Below are 23,004 nucleotides of genomic sequence, written 5' to 3' on the forward strand. Positions count from 1 at the left end.
CACAGGGGTGTAGATTTCAAATGGAATCACTCATTCAGGTAACCCCGTTTTAATTCATGCTCCCTGTGTGAAAGATTAAGGTCATGTCTTACATGGGTGGGGTGGATTATAACTGGAATAACCCAATGGTATATCCCTCCCTGTGTTATTTGATGAGAATGTATTATCTTCGTTTCACCAATCCATCTTGAAATTTTCAAAATTGCTTTTAAATACTAAAATTCACAAACAGGAAGAAACCATGTAATGAATATTAATATGGTTTCATTATATAAATTGATGCAATTTTCCCAAAAAAATCGAAGTCGGTGGTTCACTGACAAAACTGTCAGCAAGAAATTGGTTTTGACAAATCAAAAATTCTTAATTTGTTTAATTACCAAACCTGATGGATCTGTTCCAAGATTTGTATCCATTGTAGTGCAATTTTGTTTGTTTTAATATTTTAATAATTAGACATGACAAGATGCTACAGTCTGCTCAGAATGCATTTCATTGGTTTCTTTGTGGCAGTTATACTAGGATCCACAACATGCTCATCTATCAGGGCACAGTTCTTTAACCCCAATACATTTGTACATTCATTGAATGACATTTGAAAAATTGGGTACAAAAACTCATACTCTGCAACTTGAGGTTAAATTTTGCACTATGATTGTTTAATGAGGTTATTGGAGTATGCCATTAGGATGAGGCTATTGTGGTCCATAGTGTAGGAGTATAAGCTTCATTTGTACTACTTCAAATGGCTGCTTCCAGTTAAACTTACGTACATGTACTACAATATCTTTTCATGTAGTGCATTTCTCTAGTCCATCACTTCATTATGTTATAAATTATGCTTTAAATCCCAGAGCATCGCCAGCATCATGTGGTACAAAGGCCTACATAAAAAAACCTGTGAAAAATCAGCTCATTTTTACTCAAATTATTGTCAATGTTCTTTCAACAAAATAAAGTGTCAACTCGTATATTTTATCTAATATTTCGCTAACTTTCGTGTTAGGGACCATTCACAAACACTTGTTAGGGGGGCCTGATGCAAAAAAATTTCAATGCGAACATTTTTGGGCCCCCCCTTTGAGATCTCAAAATTTCAGTGCCCCCTCCTTTTTGACATGAAAATTATGGGTCAGCGCAACCTCATAGAAAAGCATATAAACTCAATTTTCCCAGGAAAATTTGTTGTCTTTTATTTTCAGCCCCCCCACCTTTGGAGGGTCCAAATTTTAAGGCCTCCCCCCCTTTTTTTTTTGCATCAGGCTCCCCTTACAAGTGTTGTGAATGGTCCCTTATTTGACATCAGGGATCATAATATGGCAGTATTTTGCCTTGTTTAAGCTTGTTTACAGATGTAAATATTGTCCCATCTCGGTTTCCAGAATTGCTGCCAAAAACTCATCCTACCATTGCAACATGCATGTTAATCATATAATTTCATATCAGTGAATTGTGAACATTGTATGTGGAATTTTAAGAATTTTGTTTCATAGTTTATGATTCTGTCAAAATTGTCTTGTTTGATGGATGTTTTCATAAAGATATGACACTTAAAGATGCTGACAGTTATGAGATAAATGGTTGGTTATCAATACTGATTAAGACTGGCTATTACTGTCATATGAAATTGCACTTCAGATAATATTGTCTATTAAAATGATTTTTATTGGTTATTTTGGTTGAAATACTGGCAGTTTAAAGAGACTGAAATAAATCCCAGCCTCTTTACATTAATATTTTAATTTTTAAAAGTCTTTATGAGTGAATTTAAAATAATACGACATTTATTTGATATTGTTATTAAATTCTCTATTAATGTTTCTTTATCACAAAAGTACAGGTGCAATTTCAGTTGCACAGTTGGTACATTGGTCATAATTGTAAAGAAACCATGTTGTTAAACTGTCCATTGTGGTATTGATTAAGGACAACAATTTAAATTCGTTTTGATTTAACTTAAGATATTGTGACAGTTATTTGATTAAATGCATTAATATTTTGATTTTTAAAAGTCATAAGAGTGAATTTAAAATAATACAACATTTATTTGATTTCTATTAATGTTTCTTTATCACAAAGCAAGCACAGGTGCAATTCCAGTTACAGAAATGAACACAAGGGTCACAATTGTAAAGAAACCATGTTGTTAAATTGTCCACTGAGGACAACAATTCAAATTCTATTTGATTTAACTTAAAATAATGTGACAGTTATTTGATTTTGTTTAAAATTTGTCAATTATTGTTTTCTTTTGTGCAGAAACCTTATGCATGTCAAATACCCGGTTGTACGAAGCGTTACACAGATCCTAGTTCGTTAAGAAAGCATGTCAAGGCTCATACAGCAAAAGAACAGCAAGCCAGAAAGAAGGTATGTGAAAGAGACTATAATATTTTGTTAAATACATTTAGCCAATTGCACGGTCATCTCAAAACGAGGTTCTACCCGCAAAATGTGTATGCGTACACCTGTCAAACGAGTGCTTTAATTGTTGCATACGTATTGCAAAAGCCTTCTGGCACATTGCTAGAAAAGCACAAGAAACAAAAGTGCACTTTTTGCGCATGCGTTTGCAGGGAGCACTTCATTTTGATAGCAAGATGGCGGATCCGGGCAAAGGATGAATGTGATTTGACTTTACGCGGTAGAAGTAATATTTGAGATATGGCAAAAAGACATAATTATCTTTTTTTAAATAATTTATATCATTTTAACAACATCTCAAAGAATGCAAGTCTAATTGTGATGATGGAGATTTAATGTATAGAAAGATTTTGTGTTTTGGATTAATTAGCAGCCATCTTGGAGAGATCTATGTAAGATTTTTGCAGGAAATCGAAATGCCTGTGATTTATTAGCCTTTCACATACATATCAAATCAGCAATGAGATTGGAGGGGAGAGGGCGAATCTTGTCAGTTTTGGTGTTGGACACAAAAACATTGAAACCTATATTTTGAATAATGATATTGGTTTCATTTATATTTTCGAGCAATTCAACTATTGGTTGGAGGGCCACACATTAAAAACCGCTGGTTTGGGCCTACATAGCTATTGCAAGCATAGGGAATGGAAATTTTGTATATTTGATTTTTTCATACCAAATACTGAGTCATGTTGTGATTGTTATGTTGAAGGGTGCCTCTAAGATTGTCTGCCCAAAATTACTTACCCCCCTTTTGAACTGTAAAAATTTGCATCCCGCTTCCCCCATTACACCAGCCAAAGGAATCTTCTTTTTTGTAAGTCTTGTATTACGTCATATTTATAAGTAATAATTTAAATTATTATCAAACTTTGTATATTTTGATCATCAACAGTTAAGAACAAGAGAAGAATATGGGCCTCCAGATATCCTGACAGAATGCCTAACCATTCAGCCCCTTCATCCGTTATCTCATGGAGACAGTCCTATGGAACTTAGTGATAGTGGATTGGGAAGATCACCACATTCATCGTTACCAGGAACTTCCAATGAAATGTACCCAGGTAAATAATACTGGACAACAAAGATTTTGCTACTGGAGTGGTAGTATGTGTTCAAGACTAAATTCAGCATGATGATTCCTAATCTGAAGTCAGAATTGGTAAGATATGTGTTGCAGTAGCGTACGCAGGAATTTTTCAAGGGGGGTGTGATGATAAAAAAAAAAGTAATAACATTTAAAAATGGCACGAAGCGACATCGCGTCAGCTTCTTATGCGACGGCAGAGGTGTCTGAGGGTGATGTGCCCCCCTCAGAAGTAGGAAATTTTGCAAAATGAATACCTAATTGAAGTGATTTGGTGGACCATTTTGGTACTATTAGTGTGTAAAATTTTAGTCTGAAAAAGCCGAAAAATTGTGAAATGACAGTCCACGAAGCCTTTAATTGTAGGCATATGATTTATGTTAAACACAAATTGGTAAGTGTCGAAAGCGAATATGGCCACATGTTTATCCACTATGCAGGGGGGTGTCTGAGGGGATGTGCCCCCTGAGAAGTAAGAAACTTTTGCAAAATAAAGACCTAATTGAAGCGATTTGGTGGACCATTTTGGCACTGATTAGTGTGTAAAATATTAGTTTCAAAAAGCCGAAAACTTTTGAAATGACGGTCTACATGGTCTATGAAGCCTTTCGTGAACAAGTTTTCCCTCTGATGTTGCAAAATGAAGGTCCAATTGAAGCCACTCGGTGCATAATTTTTCCACTATTTCAATGCAAAATACTGTCTAAATATGCTTTATTTTAACTTATTCTTTTGAAAAGCGATTAGATTTCGATTACAAATTTAATCATCTATAGCTTGCCAACGGTTTTCAGCATGGCGCGATAACATGACGCAATGCGGTGTAAGAGATGCAAAAGCGTGATGATGGGGTTGACAATTAAAACTGTCAATTAAATTGTTAATTGACATACATGTTTACACCAACACCCCAGCAACGTAAGTTTTAACCTTAACGTCGTGACGCTGCCAGGGGTGTGATGATGGGGGGTTGACATGTATCAACAATTAACACATTTACATAATGTTACCGGTTATGGGGTGATATAATTTGTGTGGGGGTTGTTAAGGCTATAGGCCTATGATCAGGCCCGCACTTTTTTTTTTTTTTGGGGGTGCTGATTTTGAAAACGTGGACTTTTTTTCCAAAGGGGGGGCGATTTTGGGAAAAGTGGACTTTTCCCCCCAAATTTGGACCTTTTTTGACCAAAAAACTATAAAAAACCTGATTTTTTGCTCGCTACGCTCGCAAATTCATTCATTTTCGGACTTTTTGTATACTTTTGCAAATTTGGGGAGGTGCGGTCGCACCCCCGCACCCCCCCTGCGTACGGGCCTGCCTATGATATTATTGTGATAATAGGCCTATATATGTCCCCTATGCCTTGCTCATCTCCCACCTCTCCTCCCCCTATCTTCCTCCCTCCCTCTCCTCTCTTTCCTCTCTTTCTTTGCCTTTTCTTTTCCCTCATTTTATTTTTTTGACAGATCCAAGGGGGGTGTTTCACACACGTAACACCCCCCCTGCGTACGCCAATGATGTGTTGCCTCCAATTATCAGGCAAATTTGTTCTGAAAATGTTACAAAAATGCAAAAACATATATCATTACTAGATAGAAATTTATCATCCTGCCAAGCACCAATTATTATGAGCACACCTTTGAATTGCAAGTGCAGGTTGCTGACATCAGAAATAGACACAAGATGTCCAAATTCTGCAGGCAATGAACATGAATTAGTGGCTGCCTTAGTCTCCGGAGAAATCCTGTCATTTGCAAACATCAGACACCATGCAATGATAGGAATGTTAATGGCATCTTGAATTTATGGGGCACTTTTATTAAAGCTTACCTAGACTTGTAAAATGAAGAGAAAAATGAAGAAGTATTCAGGTGATTTGCCAGTATTTCATTCACTATGGACCACAAGAGACTCATCCCAATGGCATAGTTCAATAACCTCAATTACATAATCATAGTGTAAAATTTGACCTCAAGTTGCAGAGTATGAGTTTTTGTACCCAAATCTTCAAAGGTCATTCAATGAATGTACAAATGCATTGGGGTTTAAGAACTGTGCCCCTAATAGATGAGCATGTTGTGGATCCTAGTGATTGTTCCATCTGTATTCATTGGGGAATGGAAGAAATAGGCTGTGTCCTATTTTGTCAAAGTAGAATATTCATACTCCAGTAAAAATTTCAGCTGTACGCGATCAGACTGTGATATCCGCGATCACATGTCGCATAATAAAATACAACTCGGACGGACACACGGTCTTAGATGCAATAATCACTAGGATCCACAACATGCTCATCTATCAAGGCACGGACCTTTAACCCTAATACATTTGCACATTCATTGAATAACCTTTGAAAATTTGGGTACAAAAACTCATACTCTGAAACTTGAGGTCAAATTTTGCACTATGATTGTTTAATTGAGGTTATTGAACTATGCCATTGGGATGAGGCCATTGTGGTCCTTAGTGAATGAGAATACTAACCAATCGCATGTGAGTTGGGATGGTTAGATACACTTCAGCATTACACACATGCCGGTGTTCATCACACATTGTGCGCGCCCAGACAATCGTTTGGCAGCTGTGTTCATTCAAATGAAATTTCTACCATAGATGGCTCACAATCTGTCATTACTAAATGAAAACAAACAGTCAAATGGTCGCGGAGAGCTTGGCCGGGCAAGCTGCACCCCTGTGGCACGGTAGGCCTGTGCACGTGTCTTGCACCCGAGGGGTCGGTGGGTCAAATCCGCACCTTTTTCTTTTCTCTTTTTTCTCTTCTTCTTTCTTTCTTTCTTCCTTCCTTCCTTCCTTTCACCAAAAAGCAGCTAGGGCGTTAGGGTTAATGAATACATGTAGATATGAATATTTGACAATGGACAGTTGCACTTTAAATGTAGGCCTAAATTTCTGTTCCAGGCTTTCTGGCTAGGCCTATTCTCATCTAAACCAAATCAGGCCTGTAGAGTTTTGTTATAACCTAATATTGAAATAAAGTGTTGAAATTAGTCTGTTTTGCAAACTATATACAATTAATCGGTAAATCTTTGATACTGCATTCTCTACCATACTGTTGCCCCTGGAAACCACAGGAGACTTGAGGTGTGTTTATGAACCCAGGTACTATACCCTTTACTCACACTGGCTTGCAGCTCTTCTTGGATAGCTCAGTTGGCTCAACATCAAAGAAGTTGAGATTAATACCTAGAGAATTCATTGAAGCCAATAGAGAAAGAACATGCTGTACATGCAGTACGGTAAAAGCTGTAACATAACTGGTGTTTTAACCATCATTTGAGGGATTCCATAGATTCCAAGATGGATGGATAGGAGCACCCGGTATCTACGACCTTTTTTCAGTAGTAGACATCTGCGTTTCAAGTGCACACAACCTTTATTGCTTCTATTGAAGCATGGTGCAGTTCAGAGCACATCATCACTTAAAGAGGAAGCCTGTCAGAGCAGTTATTCTTGGGTGAACCAAACCTGCATGGTTATCAAATTAATCATTGACATTATTGACAAGTGACTTAGCTAATGCCTATGTTTATATCACACCATGCAATAACATTTGTATGTCATGTAGCTTGTTAAAACATAGATTTATAGCCAATGTCCCGAGTAACTGCTAAGGTCACCCATTCTTACACTGGCTTCCTCTTTAAAAGCACACTGCTACAGTTGTAGTGATCACCATGTAACATTGGACATGGAAGTGATGACATTCTGTATTGAAATGTACTGATCCCGCATGCCCCTACAATCATGCAATCATATATCTCTTTATTGCAGGGATGCAAGTCTTCCTGAAATTCTGAGACTATAAAAAAAAGTCTGGAAAAGAAGTTTTGTGTATATTTTCTGGCATGTGTTTTAAAAAGCACAATATTTTGGCATAAAAAGAACAAAAAGGTTGTTCCTTGAAACCATGCCACATTGGCCACCTGGCTAGGGACAGATTGTTTTTCAAGAAATTGATCTATACCCAAGGAGAGAGGGGCACTCGACTTTGGAAGTGACGGGATGTGCGGACAGCAGTTCAAACTAGGGTTTTTGGTGAGAGCGTAGACACCAAAAAGGGGTCTTTTCGGTGAGAAGGCTCAAAAAGGGTCTTTCTGTGAGACTGGGGAAAATCTTAACAAAAAAAGGGGGTCATTCAGTGAGACTGGGAAAAATTTTGGGTCAAAATATAAAAGTTGATACAAAATTGATATCAAAATTTGAAAAAATCTTGAAAAAAATCAAAACAAAAACGGGGGTCATTGCGTGAGAGGGAAGTCGAAAAATGGGGGTCAATGTGGCTGCACATCCCTGTCACCCATTTTTAGTGAGTGCCCCCCCCCCCTCGGATCTATACTTCCCTAATCATGTATTAAAATCTTTTTTATTTTCTATGTTCTCAACAATAGGTCTATACAACAGTGCGCATTCAAGTCGCAGTGGTACAGCAACCGGTGCTTCTAACTACAGCAACCATACCTCCCCAGTACAAAGCATGCAAGGAGGCAGTCCACATAACACTAATCAGTTTCCTAGTGCTAATATGGATGTTGATCATGCTAACAACAGGTGAGCCTACCATTCTAATACTAGGTTTATTATAATAGGCCTTCATGCCATAATAATATTTTGCAGAATTCCTTTTACAAATTAAGCGTACTGCTAAACGTCTAGCGTGTATTGTTTTCTACAAGGTCGTATGCACATGCTTGACGTAGCATGTATATACGTGACGCTTAATGCTGAAAAGGAACCTTGCAAAAGGTTATAAATTACTGACAATGATTTAAAGAACCAAATACAGAATGTATAAAAAAATAAAAAATTATATATATTCAATTTGTCACTGACTTGAACCCTATGAGAACTACCTGCCTATTGGTCAAACAGAAGTTTTCATTATCAATTGGCCCAATCAGCAACATTGTTAGAATAATTTCCCTTCACAAAAAAATTGGGGTGAATTATTTGCAAAGCTCCATTCTGATTGGTGATTAAAGTGAAGATATCACATAATTGACCAATCAGAGGCAATGTTAGATCGGCAGGTAGTGCTCAGGGGGTTAAGGTGGCAACAACTCTTGCTTTCCTTCACCTCTCAAAGGAACTTTAAAAACGTCTCTGTACCACTGAAGTAAGGTTTCTAAAAATAATCCAAAATAACAGGGAAATCAATTGAGTGCAAGAGAGCAACTTTGACTTCATGAAAACCTGCTTCAAAATGTGATATTAATGTTAGTACTTTAATTTCTTACTCTCTGTTTGCTTCCAGAAATATAAGAGTGTTCCCTCATCCTCCAAGTGCTATTTCATCAAGGAGAACCTTTCCACCTGGACCCCTGTTACCACGGCGATTACCACAGGGTATCAGTTCCATTCCTCTAAGGCCACGCCCACCATCCTCTGTACAAGGTAAGGGATGAAATCAAAACTCAGCCGGCGGTTGAACCCGGGGGAGGGGGGGTACTCAGTACAAATGACCATACGGGGACGTGCCGCAAATATGGGTAGCATTTTCGGCCTCTTGGTATATCAATGACCCCTTTTTCAAAGCCTATTTTGGTATATGAATGGGTCCTTTTTTCAAAATTTTCTCAATTTTTTTCGGAAAATAGCCCAATTTTTCCTTAATCTAGCCAAAATTTTGGGAAAATTTGTAAAAACTAAGACAATTTGGGTTAAATTTGGCCAAAAATTTTGACTTTTGGTATATCAATGGGTCCGTCCAAATTTCTTGAAAAATTGGTATATTTATGGGCCCACTTTCAAATTCTCAGTGGCACGTCCCTACCAAAACCAAACTTGAGTACCCCCCCCCGGTTGAACCGTGTTCCATTGTTTAGAACAATAAGAAGTCAAACTAATTACAAGGCATGGAATCACAGTGCAGATTACATCTTCACTCTTCATTGGCTCCGGAACCGGGTGGCAGGGGGCCCCCAATAATTTTGGTGGCTATGGAAAAGTACCAGTGGGCTCCCTAATAACTTGGGCCAGGTGCCATTGCTCCCCCCTCCATATTTAAAATCTTCCGGAGCTTCCGTTCTTTATTTCTTTCATGAAAATGTTTGTTTATCAAGTATATAAAACATTTTTGTGACAATCCCTATCTACGTACCTAACCAGCCACATAAAATTTGGCTTTCGCTGGCTGATTCCAAAGACACTTCCACGTAGGCCAATGTTAGGCTACTGACAATCGATTTTGAGTTTCCCGTCACATAATTTCTGAAAACAAGTGCGTTAACTTTTTCATTTTCATTATTCATTATTTTTCGGACTTTCATTTTATGACCGAACACGAGTGTAAGACATGTTGTTATTTACTGCTCAGTCACTCAAAGATGGATGTACAGCCCAGGTGAGATTTAAACATAATACTAAAAAGAGTCTACAAGTTCGGTAGCAAAATAGATGTTTTGATTTCAATTTCTCCAAATTCATTGTTTTTTGTGTGCAAATATAACCAGTTTTTATCATTATTTTTTGGAAAATCACAATAATTAATTCAAGTGATGGTCAGGAATTGAAGTGAGGGCGGGTGAAGTTTGTTGTCACCAAGTTTGAGCCCTGTACACCCCTTACAGATGTCCAGATAATAGAATTCTAAGATTTGACCCTAGATGACCTTTGGCCTGACCCCTGCAAACCAAGCTTAAACTTTTTTGTGCTTCCCAAATGTTATAAAAGCTTTATAACTCTGTGCTTCAACAAAAGATATATGTACATTTCAATATACATAATCAGGAATGAAACATTTTCAGCATTTTGGCTGATTTCAGTGTTTTTTGTTTATTATGGTTTCAGTGTTTTTCAGCCTATTTCTGAATCAACTTCACAGAAAATGGTAAAAAACATGGTTTTCAGTGAAAATAAATTAAATTAAACTTTAACACTACTTGTTATTTTCGCTTACCGGGAGCGCTTTCAAGGAACTTCCTCGTCGTCAGCCGATGTTGTTGGCTCTGATGTATTTCTTGGAAATGGCTAGAGACCAATGAATCTGCAATTCTATATGGTTTTCAGTGTTTTGTTTAAAGACCAGTTTTCATGCCTGCATAATGCATACACCCAACAGCTACAGAGCTGGTATTAGTGATTCTCAGTATTTTAAACTGATTTTACTATATAATACTGAAAATACTGAAGAATATTGTTAATACATTTGTACATAAAAGTGTGAAAACTGATTTTGTATGGACAATAATGATTCTAAGTCTTAAGAATACAGAAAATGTTTTAGATGGTTATCATCCAGCAGCTGGTTTATTTTTAGCCGATTACACCAGAGCCGGTTCTTGCAGATGACTTGAATGTTATCATGTTTCTTTAAGGTGAAAGAAAGTGACTTCTCATGAGACTGTATCAAATAGTTGCCCTACTTGCAAGACAATAAAATATGAGATGACAGCAGTATACATAGACACATGAATGTGCTACAGTCACTAATAAGCAACTGCCACTATGGACCACAATGGCCTCATCCCAATGGCATAGTCCAATTACCTCAATTAAACAATCATAGTGTAAAATTTGACCTCAAGTTGCAGAGTATGAGTTTTTGTACCCAAATTTTCAAAGGTCATTCAATGAATGTACAAATGTATTGGGGTTAAAGAACTGTGCACTATTAGATGAGAATGTTTTGGATCCTAGTGTGCTGTGCGTTTTATAAATCACACTTGTTTAAGCACCCCTTTCAGTTACTTTAAGGGTAGATTAGGTATTGTTGGTCGAAGCAACCAAAAAAAATGATTTTCATTATCTAAATCAATATATTATTGAAAAATAACACTTTGATGTTTTGCAAAAGTTCATTTTACAAATCATATACTTTGAAAACTCGCTTTATTTATTGTTGTTAATGAGTTATGTGCATTTTACAAAAGTGTTGTTTCAGCCCTCTTTACAACATAACTCAAGAACCACAGGACCTTCAAAACTATATAGATGTGATATTTGAATTCTTCTACACGCTCGCTATGAAATGATCAATGCAATTTTTGCCAAAGCTCACTACCATTCGCAAGATGCTGTGAACTACCAAATTGCAACAGTTTAAAATAGTTGCTAACCTTAAGGGAAGGGGTATGAACGTTTGGACAGTATTTATTGTGGGACATTAGAGCACATCAGACATATCGAATTGCATTCTGAATACGAAGAATGGCCTTCTGATATCAAATAATTTTGATTTTTGAAAGTCGCAATGTAATACACATTTTATGGCAAATCATTAAAATTGATATTTTTGATATTTAACAGTACTCGAAGTTAACTTTATAAATCTGATGATTTCTACCTAAAGTGTATGTAGGTGGGATGATAAGCCGACGATCAATTGAACATTTTGACCTTTCGTATTGAAGATATGGATTTTTTTCCCAAAACACCAAAAAAAATTAGGTCTTTTGGGGGAAAAGCCATATCTTCAATATGAAAGGTCAAAATTTTCAATTGATCGTCGGCTTTTCCTCCCAGCTACATACACTTTAAGACTATATCATTAAATTTATAAAATTTTACTTCGAGGACTGTTATATCTCCAAAATGTGAAAAAATATCAAATTTTAATAATTTGTCATAAAATTTGTATTATATCGTGAATTTCATAAAATGAAAATTATTTGATATCAGAAAGACATTCTTCGTATTCAGAATGCAATTCGATAGATCTGATGTGCTCTCATGTCCCACAAAAAATGCTGTCGAAACGCTCAAAACGCTCATTCCAGTTCCCTTAAGCATAAAATTTGGTAAGGATATGAACATTCTGCACAGGCATACCTTGCATGTGTTCTTCAGTGATATTTTGTTTACCACTCTTATTTCAATTATTGTCAGACATGAGAATTTTCAGTTTTATAACTGAATTCAGTTTTTTTAAGTCAAAATTTCCGCAACTTTATTTCAGCCTGTTTTTGGTACACTACATTTTGCCCAATTTTATGTGCATTTTCAATTTTTTTCAAGGAAAGTGCAGTCTCATGCCTGCATTGTGAATTGCAACATTGTTTTACATGAAAAATGTGCAGTTTGACTTTCATAACAAAGAAAATAATACAACGAATAAGCATCCATTTTTAATTTACTTTATAAAGCACCTGGCATGGTAATTAGGTCAAATACAGTAATGACTGAAACAATATATAGTAGGCTATTGTTTCACAACTGTACAGCATGTTTTTCCAAGAAACAATCTGAGAGAGGTATTTGTGTTTTGAAAGAATAAATCTGTTGTACACTGAAAGTCGCCATTATGTTGATCAGTAGTTCATTACCAAGTAGGTGGTATTAGAATTATGCCCCAGTGCAAAATGTTACCAGCGGAAATGATTTTACATTATTTTGAGGCTTAAAAAAATTACTGTACAGTCTGGACATAAAAGTTACCTGACACAATTGATATCAATCTAAAATGTTGTGAAGCTTACCTATATGAAACTGATCATAGTATTCGCTGTAGAAGTGACATGATAATGGGACTAACTACCATAGCAATATCTGAATACAATTTTTGAATAGATCGCCTTGCACTACAAGCAGGTTGCACTCGTCACCTGTGTATGTCTGCACTCATAGATTGAATACAATACCGCTCTTTTCAAAGATACTAATCTTACAGGTGCAAATGATTAGCATTTCTTTGACATCTATGGTTCAATGCATAGGTACCGTGTGAAGTTGTGAACGTTGTAGTGCAGGGCGATCTCCCGGGGGGTACTCAAATTTGGTTTTGGTAGGGACGTGCGCTGAGAATTTGAAAGTGGACCCATAAATATACCAATTTTTCAAGAAATTTGGACCCATTGATATACCAAAAGTCAAAATTTTCGCCGAATTTAACCCAAATTGTCTTAGTTTTTACAAATTTTCCCAAAATTTTGGGAAAATTTTGGCTAGATTAAGGAAAAATTGGGCTATTTTCCGAAAAAATTGAGAAAATTTTGAAAAAAGTACCCATTCATATACCAAAATAGGCTTTGAAAAAGGGGTCATTGATATACCAAAAGGCCGAAAATGCTACCCATATTTGCGGCACGTCCCCATATGGTCATTTGTACTGAGTGCCCCCCCCCCCCGGGGGCGATGTATTCAAGAGTTGTTTTCATCTATTGCTATGGGGGATGAGGCTGTCGATCAGGTCACCCATCTTAAGTGCAACTAAGTGTTTCTCCATAAACATAACATACCAAAGTTTATGTATACATAGTGCACACCTACATTGTTAAAGTTCAGGTGTTACTTATTAAATAATTTGGTAGAATTGCTGTATTCAATAACAGACAAAATGCATACACATGAAGACACAATGCGGATAAATGTGTATTTGATGTTTGTTTGTGATCAATATTGTATACTTCAAACAGTTTGATAAAATGATCATCAACAATAACTTTCCCTGCAGTTCAACCATATCTAGTTTGCATTTTCAAGAAAATAACGTAAATTTGAGTATGATCACTTGGTAGGGTGGTAGAGTATGATCACCTCTTGTGCTGTAGAGTTTATGTGTCAGGTTATTTTTGTATTAATTAATGAGCTTATTTGCATTATTTTGCCTCTTCTTGTGCTGTATAGTTGGTGTCATGTTAATTACACAGTGTTAATGAGCTTATTTGCATATTTTGCCTCTTCTTGTGCTGTATAGTTGGTGTCATGTTAATTACACAATGTTAATGACCTTATTTGCATATTAATTTTGTCTATTCTACAAACTCATGTTATATACATACATTTGTTGTGGTGGTGGAGCCACCTTAATTATGAACTTCATACAGTGGCGTGTCCGGGGGCTGAAATCTACACACTTTTTTTTGAAACAAATTCATCAGGTTTGGTAATGAGCGAATTAAGAGAGTTTTCTTTTGTCAAAACCAGTTTGAAGAAAACTTACTAGTTTTTCTTGCTGACAGTTTCGTCAGTGAGCCACTGACTTTATCAAAGCTTGGTGTTGTTGTGATGATCCAACAGCTGACGACATAACTGATGAAATAACTTCCCGCCAGTCGTCAGCTGTTGGATCATCACAACAACACCAAGCTTTGATAAAGTCAGTGGCTCACTGACGAAACTGTCAGCAAGAAAAACTAGTAAGTTTTCTTCAACCTGGTTTTGACAAAAGAAAAACTCTCTTAATTCGCTCATTACCAAACCTGATGAATTTGTTTCAAGATCTGAGAAGTAAATATGGACAGAAAACTGTGACTTTAGTGCGAGATCTAGAAAGAGTAGAACAGAAAATCGCCCGTCATCGTAATCACTTACGGTACTCTCTAAGATGCAAAGATCTTGAACTCTCTCCCCCTAGTCTTATGATAAAATGCCCGATTAACACCAAAAAGGCTCGTGATATTATAGCTAAGGCTCAGTAAAGAACTTCTTCGTGAAAGAATAAGAATCATAAACAATAAACTGTGTAATCTCAATGAAAAGAAAGTTACGATCGAGAATGAGTTGAATAGTTCGTTGAACCCATCCGAGCAACGCCATCTATCGACTCATGTAAACAACATCAAAAGTGTTGAATTTGAGAAAACAAAATGTCGCCATGTAGAGAAATTAAACCGGCTCCAACAAAAACAGAAGCCGAAAAAGTAACCATAAATAGATCTGAGCGGTTCACAACTGAAGAGGTGGGTAATCAATCTATCTAAGTATAAGCTACGAAGCCACAATGTAGTGCGTTAAGCAAAGGCCTCAATTATGCCGCTTCCCGCCAAGCTCCCTGTCGAAGAATACATTGTTGCGACAGAGCAAGCGTGTGCCAAGCTTCCGAATTCGGAAGCCACCGTGCTTGCCTGAGATTGCTGGCACTCTTAGATCTGCTAAACCGCCAAATCTAACATAACTAGGGAAGAAAGAAAGGCATTAAATGAGTTGCAAAAAGAAAAGACCATTACCATCCTACCCATGGACAAAGGAAAGGCTACCGTTGTAATGGATACTCAAGATTATGAGGATAGAGTGAAGGATATGTTGAGTGATGACAAAACTTATGAAGTGTTGAAAAAAGACCCCACTAGTAAATACAAGAAAGAACTTATGTCTATCCTCACTAACCTACGTGATGATTCAAAGATTACGCAAGCGCAGTATGACCACCTAAGACCCTCGGGGGAAGTTATTCCTAGACTGTACGCTACGCCAAAGATCCACAAGCCAAATAATCCGTTAAGACCCATTGTCGATTATACGGGAAGCTTAGGTTACAATACATCTAGAGCATTGGCTGACATCATCAATCCAATTGTGGGCACTACCGAACATCATGTTAAAAACTCTTATGATCTTGCGGAAGAATTATGTGGGGTCATGATCGAAAACAATGAGCAATTTATCTCACATGATGTAGTTTCCCTGTTTACTAACGTGCCAATCGACGAATGCCTTACCATAATCCGTGATAGACTCGAAAAAGATCCGGATCTGAAAAAACGCACGCTGTTAGAGGTAGAAGACATTATGGTTTTAATGAAGTTTGTTCTAACAACCACTTACTTCACCTTCCGGGCACCATTTACAAACAAAAATTTGGTGCAGCGATGGGGTCACCGTCAGTCCCTCACAGCGAACATCTTCATGGAATGGTTAGAACAGCATGCCATCCTTACTGCCCCCCCTACAGTGTAAACCCCGCCTCTGGAAACGCTATGTAGACGACATTCTAGAAATAGTTCAAAAGACACAGCCAAACACTGACAGAACACCTGAACCAAGTCGACACTACCGGTAGTATCAAATTTACGCATGAGGAAGAACAAGATCACCAAATCCCTTTTTTGGACACCCTCATAATCCGCAAACCCGACAATTCAATCAAGCTTATGGTCTACAGAAAAAGACCCACACAGACCAATATCTGTCTTTCACGTCCCATCACCCTCTTCATCAGAAAATGGGAGTTAAAGCGCACGTTATTAGATAGAAAAGACAGAATAGTTACGGAAGCGGATGACAAAGTCAAAGAGGAAGAACACATAAGACAGGCTCTAGCTAGGTGCGGTTATCCCAAATGGACAATTGATAAAGTCAAGAAGCAAATGGAAGACAAACAACAAGGAAAGACAAAGAAAAATAAGAGCAAAACATCTGATTCCGAACAAAAAGTAAAGGTTTTGTGGTGATACCTTACGTGCGGGAGTGTCGGAAAGAATTAGTAGAACTCTTAAGAAACATGACATCGCGACCGCCATGAGACCCCATACTACGATCCGGAAAATGGTGGTCCATCCAAAAGATAAACAAGATCCTGTCAAAACCCCCAACTGTGTTTATGAAGTTCCTTGTGGAAGTTGTGAGCTAACATATGTCGGGCGAAACCAAAAGAACTTTCGCACGCGACTGGACGAACACAGGAGGGAAGCGGAAAAAGCGAGTCAACAAAAATACACAAGATCAAAGAGAAAAGAATCCGAGAGCCATTTCAAGAACTCAGCCATTAGTGATCACGTAGCCAGGGCTAATCATATTATCAATTGGGGGGAGTCTAAAATCTTAGAGAGAGAGAGTGATAGGAAAGCAAGGTGGATTAAGGAATCAATCCAGATCAGAAAGAGGGGCGAGGAGTAATGAACAGAGACGAGGGGTCTACAACCTAAGTCACGTGTATGATCCTCTTCTGAAGACTGCTAACAAGACTAACAACGCCACCGGAAGTGAAATAACTTCCCGCCAGTCGTCAGCTGTTGGATCATCACAACAACACCAAGCTTTGATAAAGTCAGTGGCTCACTGATCGAAACTGTCAGCAAGAGAAAACTAGTAAGTTTTCTTCAAACTGGTTTTGACAAAAGAAAAAACTCTCTTAATTCTACACACTTTGTTAAAAATCATGACAAATCAGCCGTTTTTGACGATTTTAGTCATTAAGCCCCCGCATAACTCTGAAAGCCCCTCTGTTGTGGAGCCATCTTAATTATGAACTTCATACAGTGGCATGTCCGGGGGGCTGAAATCCCCACACTTTGTTAAAAATCATGTCAAATCAGCCGTTTTTGGCGATTTTAGCCATTAAGCCCCCGCATAACTCTGAAAGCCCCTCTGAGCCCCCCTGCAGGATCAGATCCTGACACGCCTGGGGCTGAAATCCCCACACTTTGTTAAATATCATGTCAAATCAGCCGTTTTTGACGATTTTAGCCATTAAGCCCCCGCATAACTCTGAAAGCCCCTATGAGCCCCGCCCCCCCCCCCTTGCAGGATCAGATCCTGGACACGCTGGTGTCAAATTATGCTCAGGAAGAAGTTTTCATGTGTATGTATACCTGCTAAAAGTCAAAAATGTCTAATGATACAAACATCTCAATCTTTGAATACATCTATGTGATGCCAATTTGTCTCCCTGTACATCACTCTCTAGCTATCTCCTGGAGCCTAAATGGGGGAAGGGAGGGGTTCAATATCACATAGGACACATTCAAATTATTACATGCATTACACAATCGAATAATAAGAATATTGAAAGTACCACCTGTTTTTACGAATCTAGAGTGTTTGTGCAAAGTGTGCATGCAGGTATGCTAGTGTCTGTGAGTTCCACTGTTGCTGGCAATTTTGCAGTCTCAATCCACTTGGTTTCCTTTGTAACAGTGACTTTTCCTTATGGATCATTGATCAAGAACAATTTTCTCTGATTGACTGAAAATATTGCAAGATTGTTATAAAATATCATGGATTGAGGCATATCAAAATCTGATGGAGGTCTAAAGTATGTTTTGTTGGGGAAAAATGGAACAGTTGGTTATATTCTGTAAACCATTCGCAAGAGGTTTTTTTTTGTGTGTCTGTTGTGGTGTTACAGGATGGAAATCAAAATTTCATATCAGAAAATAAACATATAAATATAAACTGTTTCACCTACTCTCTTAAATTGGCCGATTGAAGTATGTCAATCTTTTAACGATTAATGACAGGAATCAATCAAAATTGATTGAAATTTCAATTTTAAGATTGAAATGTGTTTTTTTTTTTTTTTTTCACTTTAACTCTCTTTGTAGACTGATTTCACTATCTTTTCAATCTTTTTTCAACTGGAAAGAACTTGTCCTTAATTTGGGATGGCAAAAGATTGAAAAATAATGAAAATCAATCCTTTCTACTGAAAATTCAATCGAAAAAGATTTGCCCCTAACTTTAATCACTGAAGGATTGTAAAAGATTAAGAATCACTCCTTTTAATTGAAAAAAAAAAGTTTGAAAAATTCAAAACTGATGATACAGTCCCTAATTTGGGACAGCAAAATTGAAATTACAATCTTTTTGATTGAATAATCAATCAGGCAATCAGATGATTAATTTTTTGTTTGTGTATGTGTGTGTGTTTGTACGTACTGATAGTTAAGGACATACACCCGGTTTCTAGATCTAAAACTGCATAAAACACATTAAAGCTATTTATTTATATAGAATTGCAGATTCATACGTAGTGGTAATAAAATGGAAAGTAATTTTAAATTTATCTTCAACATTACTTGTTTATTTCACTTACCACAAACGCTTTCGAGGAACTTCCTCATCATCAGCTTCCGGTAAGCTTAATAAACAAGAAGTGTTGAAGTTACTTTCTTCTATTTATATATTTATTTCAATTTTACTGCATTTGTTAGCTCTGCTCTGCTGTATTTCTCAAAAGCACTTCTGGTAAGCTTAATAAACAAGAAGTGTTCGAAGTTTAGTTAAATTTAAATTACTTTCAGCTATTTATTTATTTATTTCAATTTTACTTCTTTCAAGCAGAATGATCAAATATCAATGTTAATCTTAGGGGATCCCAATAAACAGACAGGAATGGATTAGAGCCGTCGGGCATAAACACCCTGCTCTTTTCAAAACTGATTGCGATATGTTAAGAAGTATGACTCTCTATACACAGGACCGATGGCTTAAAGTCTCCTCAGAAAGATGCAGAACTTCCATTGTTCATTTACCCAATTCTAAATGAACCATGGGGAGAGTGGTGATTGGACGTAATCTTCAAATTTTGCAAAGTAAATTTGGATTTTTGTTAAAATCAATACCCCAGCAAGTATGTTTAACTCTGTTGGCATATAGTGAACCAAAATGACGTAAAACCTTCATGTCTAAAAAGATAAAATTGAACTAGTTTATACTTATTAAAGGATGACTCCGGCAATCACAACATTATGCCTTATATGATAGAAAATTAATTATCAAGCGGAATCATGTGGTTTTATTTGAAACTCATAGTGACCATAAAAACGAATAAAAACATCCGTTTCTCAACACGCGATATTCAAAATTCCCGGGCATAGAAATTGTCGAGTGCAATGACGTCCCAGTAATACAATGAAGGCTGACAACAATTGAACACAACTAACCATTACGTCATTGCACTTAGACACTTACACTTGATAATTATTTCTCTAATTAATGTATTTTATGCAACTTATTGCTGGATAAAGCTTATTATTTAAGTAGCTTTGTTCTGCAAAAAAATATGTAAAAGACTAAATGTTTAACCAAGTTGGCTCTCAATATGGTGAACTCAAAAGACATCAAAAGTTGATGACTTTTTAAAATTTAACCCCGGCCTGCCAAACTTGCTCTACCCCATAAATATTTTGCAGGCCAACCTAGATGAAACATTAGCATCAAAAAACAATGTGAGAATAAATGTGATCTCAGCAAGTGAAATGAGTCATTTGTCAAAGATATCAACTTTTCATTTTTTCAATTTTATATTTATATCAATTTAAGGGATCTAAAATGAGCGTTTATTGCGTTTCGACAGTATTTTTTGTGGGACATAAGAGCACCTCAGACCTATCGAATTGCATTCTGAATACGAAGCATGTCTTTCTGATATCAAATAATTTTCATTTTTTGAAAATCACAATATAATACAAATTTTATGACAAATTATAAATATTTGATATTTTTCAAATTTTTGATATATAACAGTACTCGAAGTAAATTATATAAATCTAATGACATATTTTTAAAGTGTATGTAGCAGGAGGAAAAGCCGACGGTCAATTGAAAATTTTGACCTTTCATATTGAAGATATGGATTTTTTCCCAAAAGACCTAATTTTTTTGGTGTTTTGGGAAAAAAATCCATATCTTCAATAATGAAAGGTCAAAATTTTCAATTGATCGTCGGCTTTTCATCCCACCTACATACACTTTAAGTATAAATCATCAGATTTATAAAGTTTACTTCAAGTACTGTTAAATATCAAAATATCAATTTTAATGATTTGCCATAAAATGTGTATTAAATTGCAATTTCAAAAATCAAAATTATTTGATATCAGAATGACATTCTTCGTATTCAGAATGCAATTCGATATGTCTGATGTGCTCTAATGTCCCAAAATAAATACTGTCCAAACGTTTTATACCCCAGCCCTTAACAGGGCTATTTATTTAGGCCAAGAAAAATGTATGTTTGTCCTCGCTCTCTCTGTGGAAGCTGGTGAAAGACAGGGATGGTTTGTCAGATTTTTAAAGAATTTTTTCAAGGTCATAGCCAAAACATGTATAGGCCTAATTAGCTTTCAAAAAAAGACTCAATAGTTGTGAGTTGGGATATTTTTTCTACTGTATCGCCTGAATCATGTTTTAAAACATTTATAAAATGTGTAGAAACTGTTTTTAAAAACTTTTCAGGATGTCTAAAATTCTGAAAAGAATGGTATTCTTTATATCGTAAAAAGTTTTTTTCCAGATTTTCTAGATTAGGGTCAGTCAGGAAGGGGCAAACAAACAGTGTTTTTGGCCTTATTAAGCAGAAAATCTTTCAGATTTAAGGTTAGCAACTATTTTAGACTGTTGCGATTTTGGTAGTTCACAGCGAATGGTAGTGAGCTTTGGCAAAAATTGCATTTATCATTTCATAGCGAGTGTGTAGAAGAATTCAAATATCACAGATATACTTTTGTATGGTTCATGAGTTATGTTGTAAAGAGGGCTGAAACAACAACTCTTTCGTAAAACGTACATAACTTATTAACAACAATAAATCAAGCAAGTTTTCAAAGTATATGATTTATAGAATGAACTTTTGCAAAACATCAATATATTGATTTAGATTATGAAAATTGACATTTTGGCTGTTTCGACCAACAATACTGCGTCTACCCTTAACCAAAGGTTCCTGATACACGATTATGTTCATGTTGCTGAAAAAGTACGAAAGAAGTTCAATATTCGACCATATCTGTGAATTTATAAGCGACTTTCGACTCATCCAGATTACAGGCATCACAAATGTTGTCAAATCGTGGGTGTATCATGTTGATAAATGTGGTAAATATTTATGACCTGTTGTATCAGTTTAACATGTTAACTGATCAATTTTGAATTAAGTAGTGTGTTTGAGTATTATAGGCCTACTTAATTGCGCCTAACTAATGGGGAGAAACAGGTTGAGGTGTCACACATGCTTTAAGCTTAACCTTCATCACCAAGTTGAGAATGTAACAAACAAGTTTCATTTTAAGAAAGGTGATACAAGTCTACATTTTTTGCTTACATTATGTTTGGGTACTTTTTTTCTGTTTTTTGCATCACGTCTGCCATTGGGAAAATAATATCTATTTTGGCAGGTTTTTTTTGTCAATGATAGATTGTTTTTCCAAAAAGTAATAGTGCTTTGACCGGGGGTGGGGCAAATCTACAATTTTCCAAATTTCAGTTAAAGAGTTATAATTGTCAGAGTTTGAGGCTCAAAGAACTGGAGCATGATCCAAATGTGGGTCTTAAGGAACTGCTGGAGAGCCTGAAAAAGGGACCCTTGACTGCCGCACATACCCATACCACATTTACATGTTAGTGCCCCCTCCGGGCTTTGACATATGCTTCATTTTCCTGCAAACCCTTCGACGCAAATAAATAGACAAACATCAAAAGAGACATCAAAGAGCTGAAGGGTATCGTCAGTAGCACAAAATATCTTTTTATTTATCCTCTCTCTTTTGTGAAACTTAAGGTTAGCAACTATTTTAAACTGTTGCGATTAGGTAGTTCACAGTATCTTGCGAATGGTAATGAGCTTTGGCAAAAATTGCATTGATCATTTCATAGCAAGTGTGTAAGAGGATTCAAATATCACAGATATACTTTTGCAAGCAAGATTTTAAAGTATATGATTTGCAGAATGATTTTTTGCAAAACATCAAATTAAGTGTTATTTTTCAATAATATATTGATTAAGATAATGAAAATCGATTTTTTTTAAAAAGCTAATAATAATAAAACAGCATTTATCCACGCTTTCTGGATTATCATCCCTCAAAGCGCGACACGGGTCGATAGGCTGCCAAGCCCCTAAGGGCGGTGCAAGTTGACCTCAATGCTGAGTGTGACAGACAACAGGGCCGGGCTGACCCCCTGCTCTTTACAAAAAGGCTTGCCACTTTTACATGTCCAGATATTGCTCGTCTGGTACACGGGACCACCATTTTATGTGACTCTCCGAACCACGGCACGCTATGCACCCACTGTGGTGTCTGCATGTTTAGGGCCA

General features: G+C 36.6%; 1 protein-coding gene across 1 annotated transcript in view; it reads left to right on the forward strand.

Annotated features, from left to right (window-relative positions):
* Nucleotides 1–23,004, forward strand: part of LOC140153565 (uncharacterized) — a 100,017-nt gene that overhangs the window by 68,520 nt on the left and 8,493 nt on the right. The window contains 4 exon segments of the mRNA XM_072176343.1: nucleotides 2,260–2,370; nucleotides 3,320–3,488; nucleotides 7,922–8,081; nucleotides 8,785–8,924. Coding sequence (XP_072032444.1) covers nucleotides 2,260–2,370; nucleotides 3,320–3,488; nucleotides 7,922–8,081; nucleotides 8,785–8,924 — 580 coding nt within the window.

The sequence above is a fragment of the Amphiura filiformis genome, chromosome 5 (assembly GCF_039555335.1).
Source record: "Amphiura filiformis chromosome 5, Afil_fr2py, whole genome shotgun sequence".
NCBI classification, from domain to species: Eukaryota; Metazoa; Echinodermata; class Ophiuroidea; order Amphilepidida; family Amphiuridae; genus Amphiura; species Amphiura filiformis.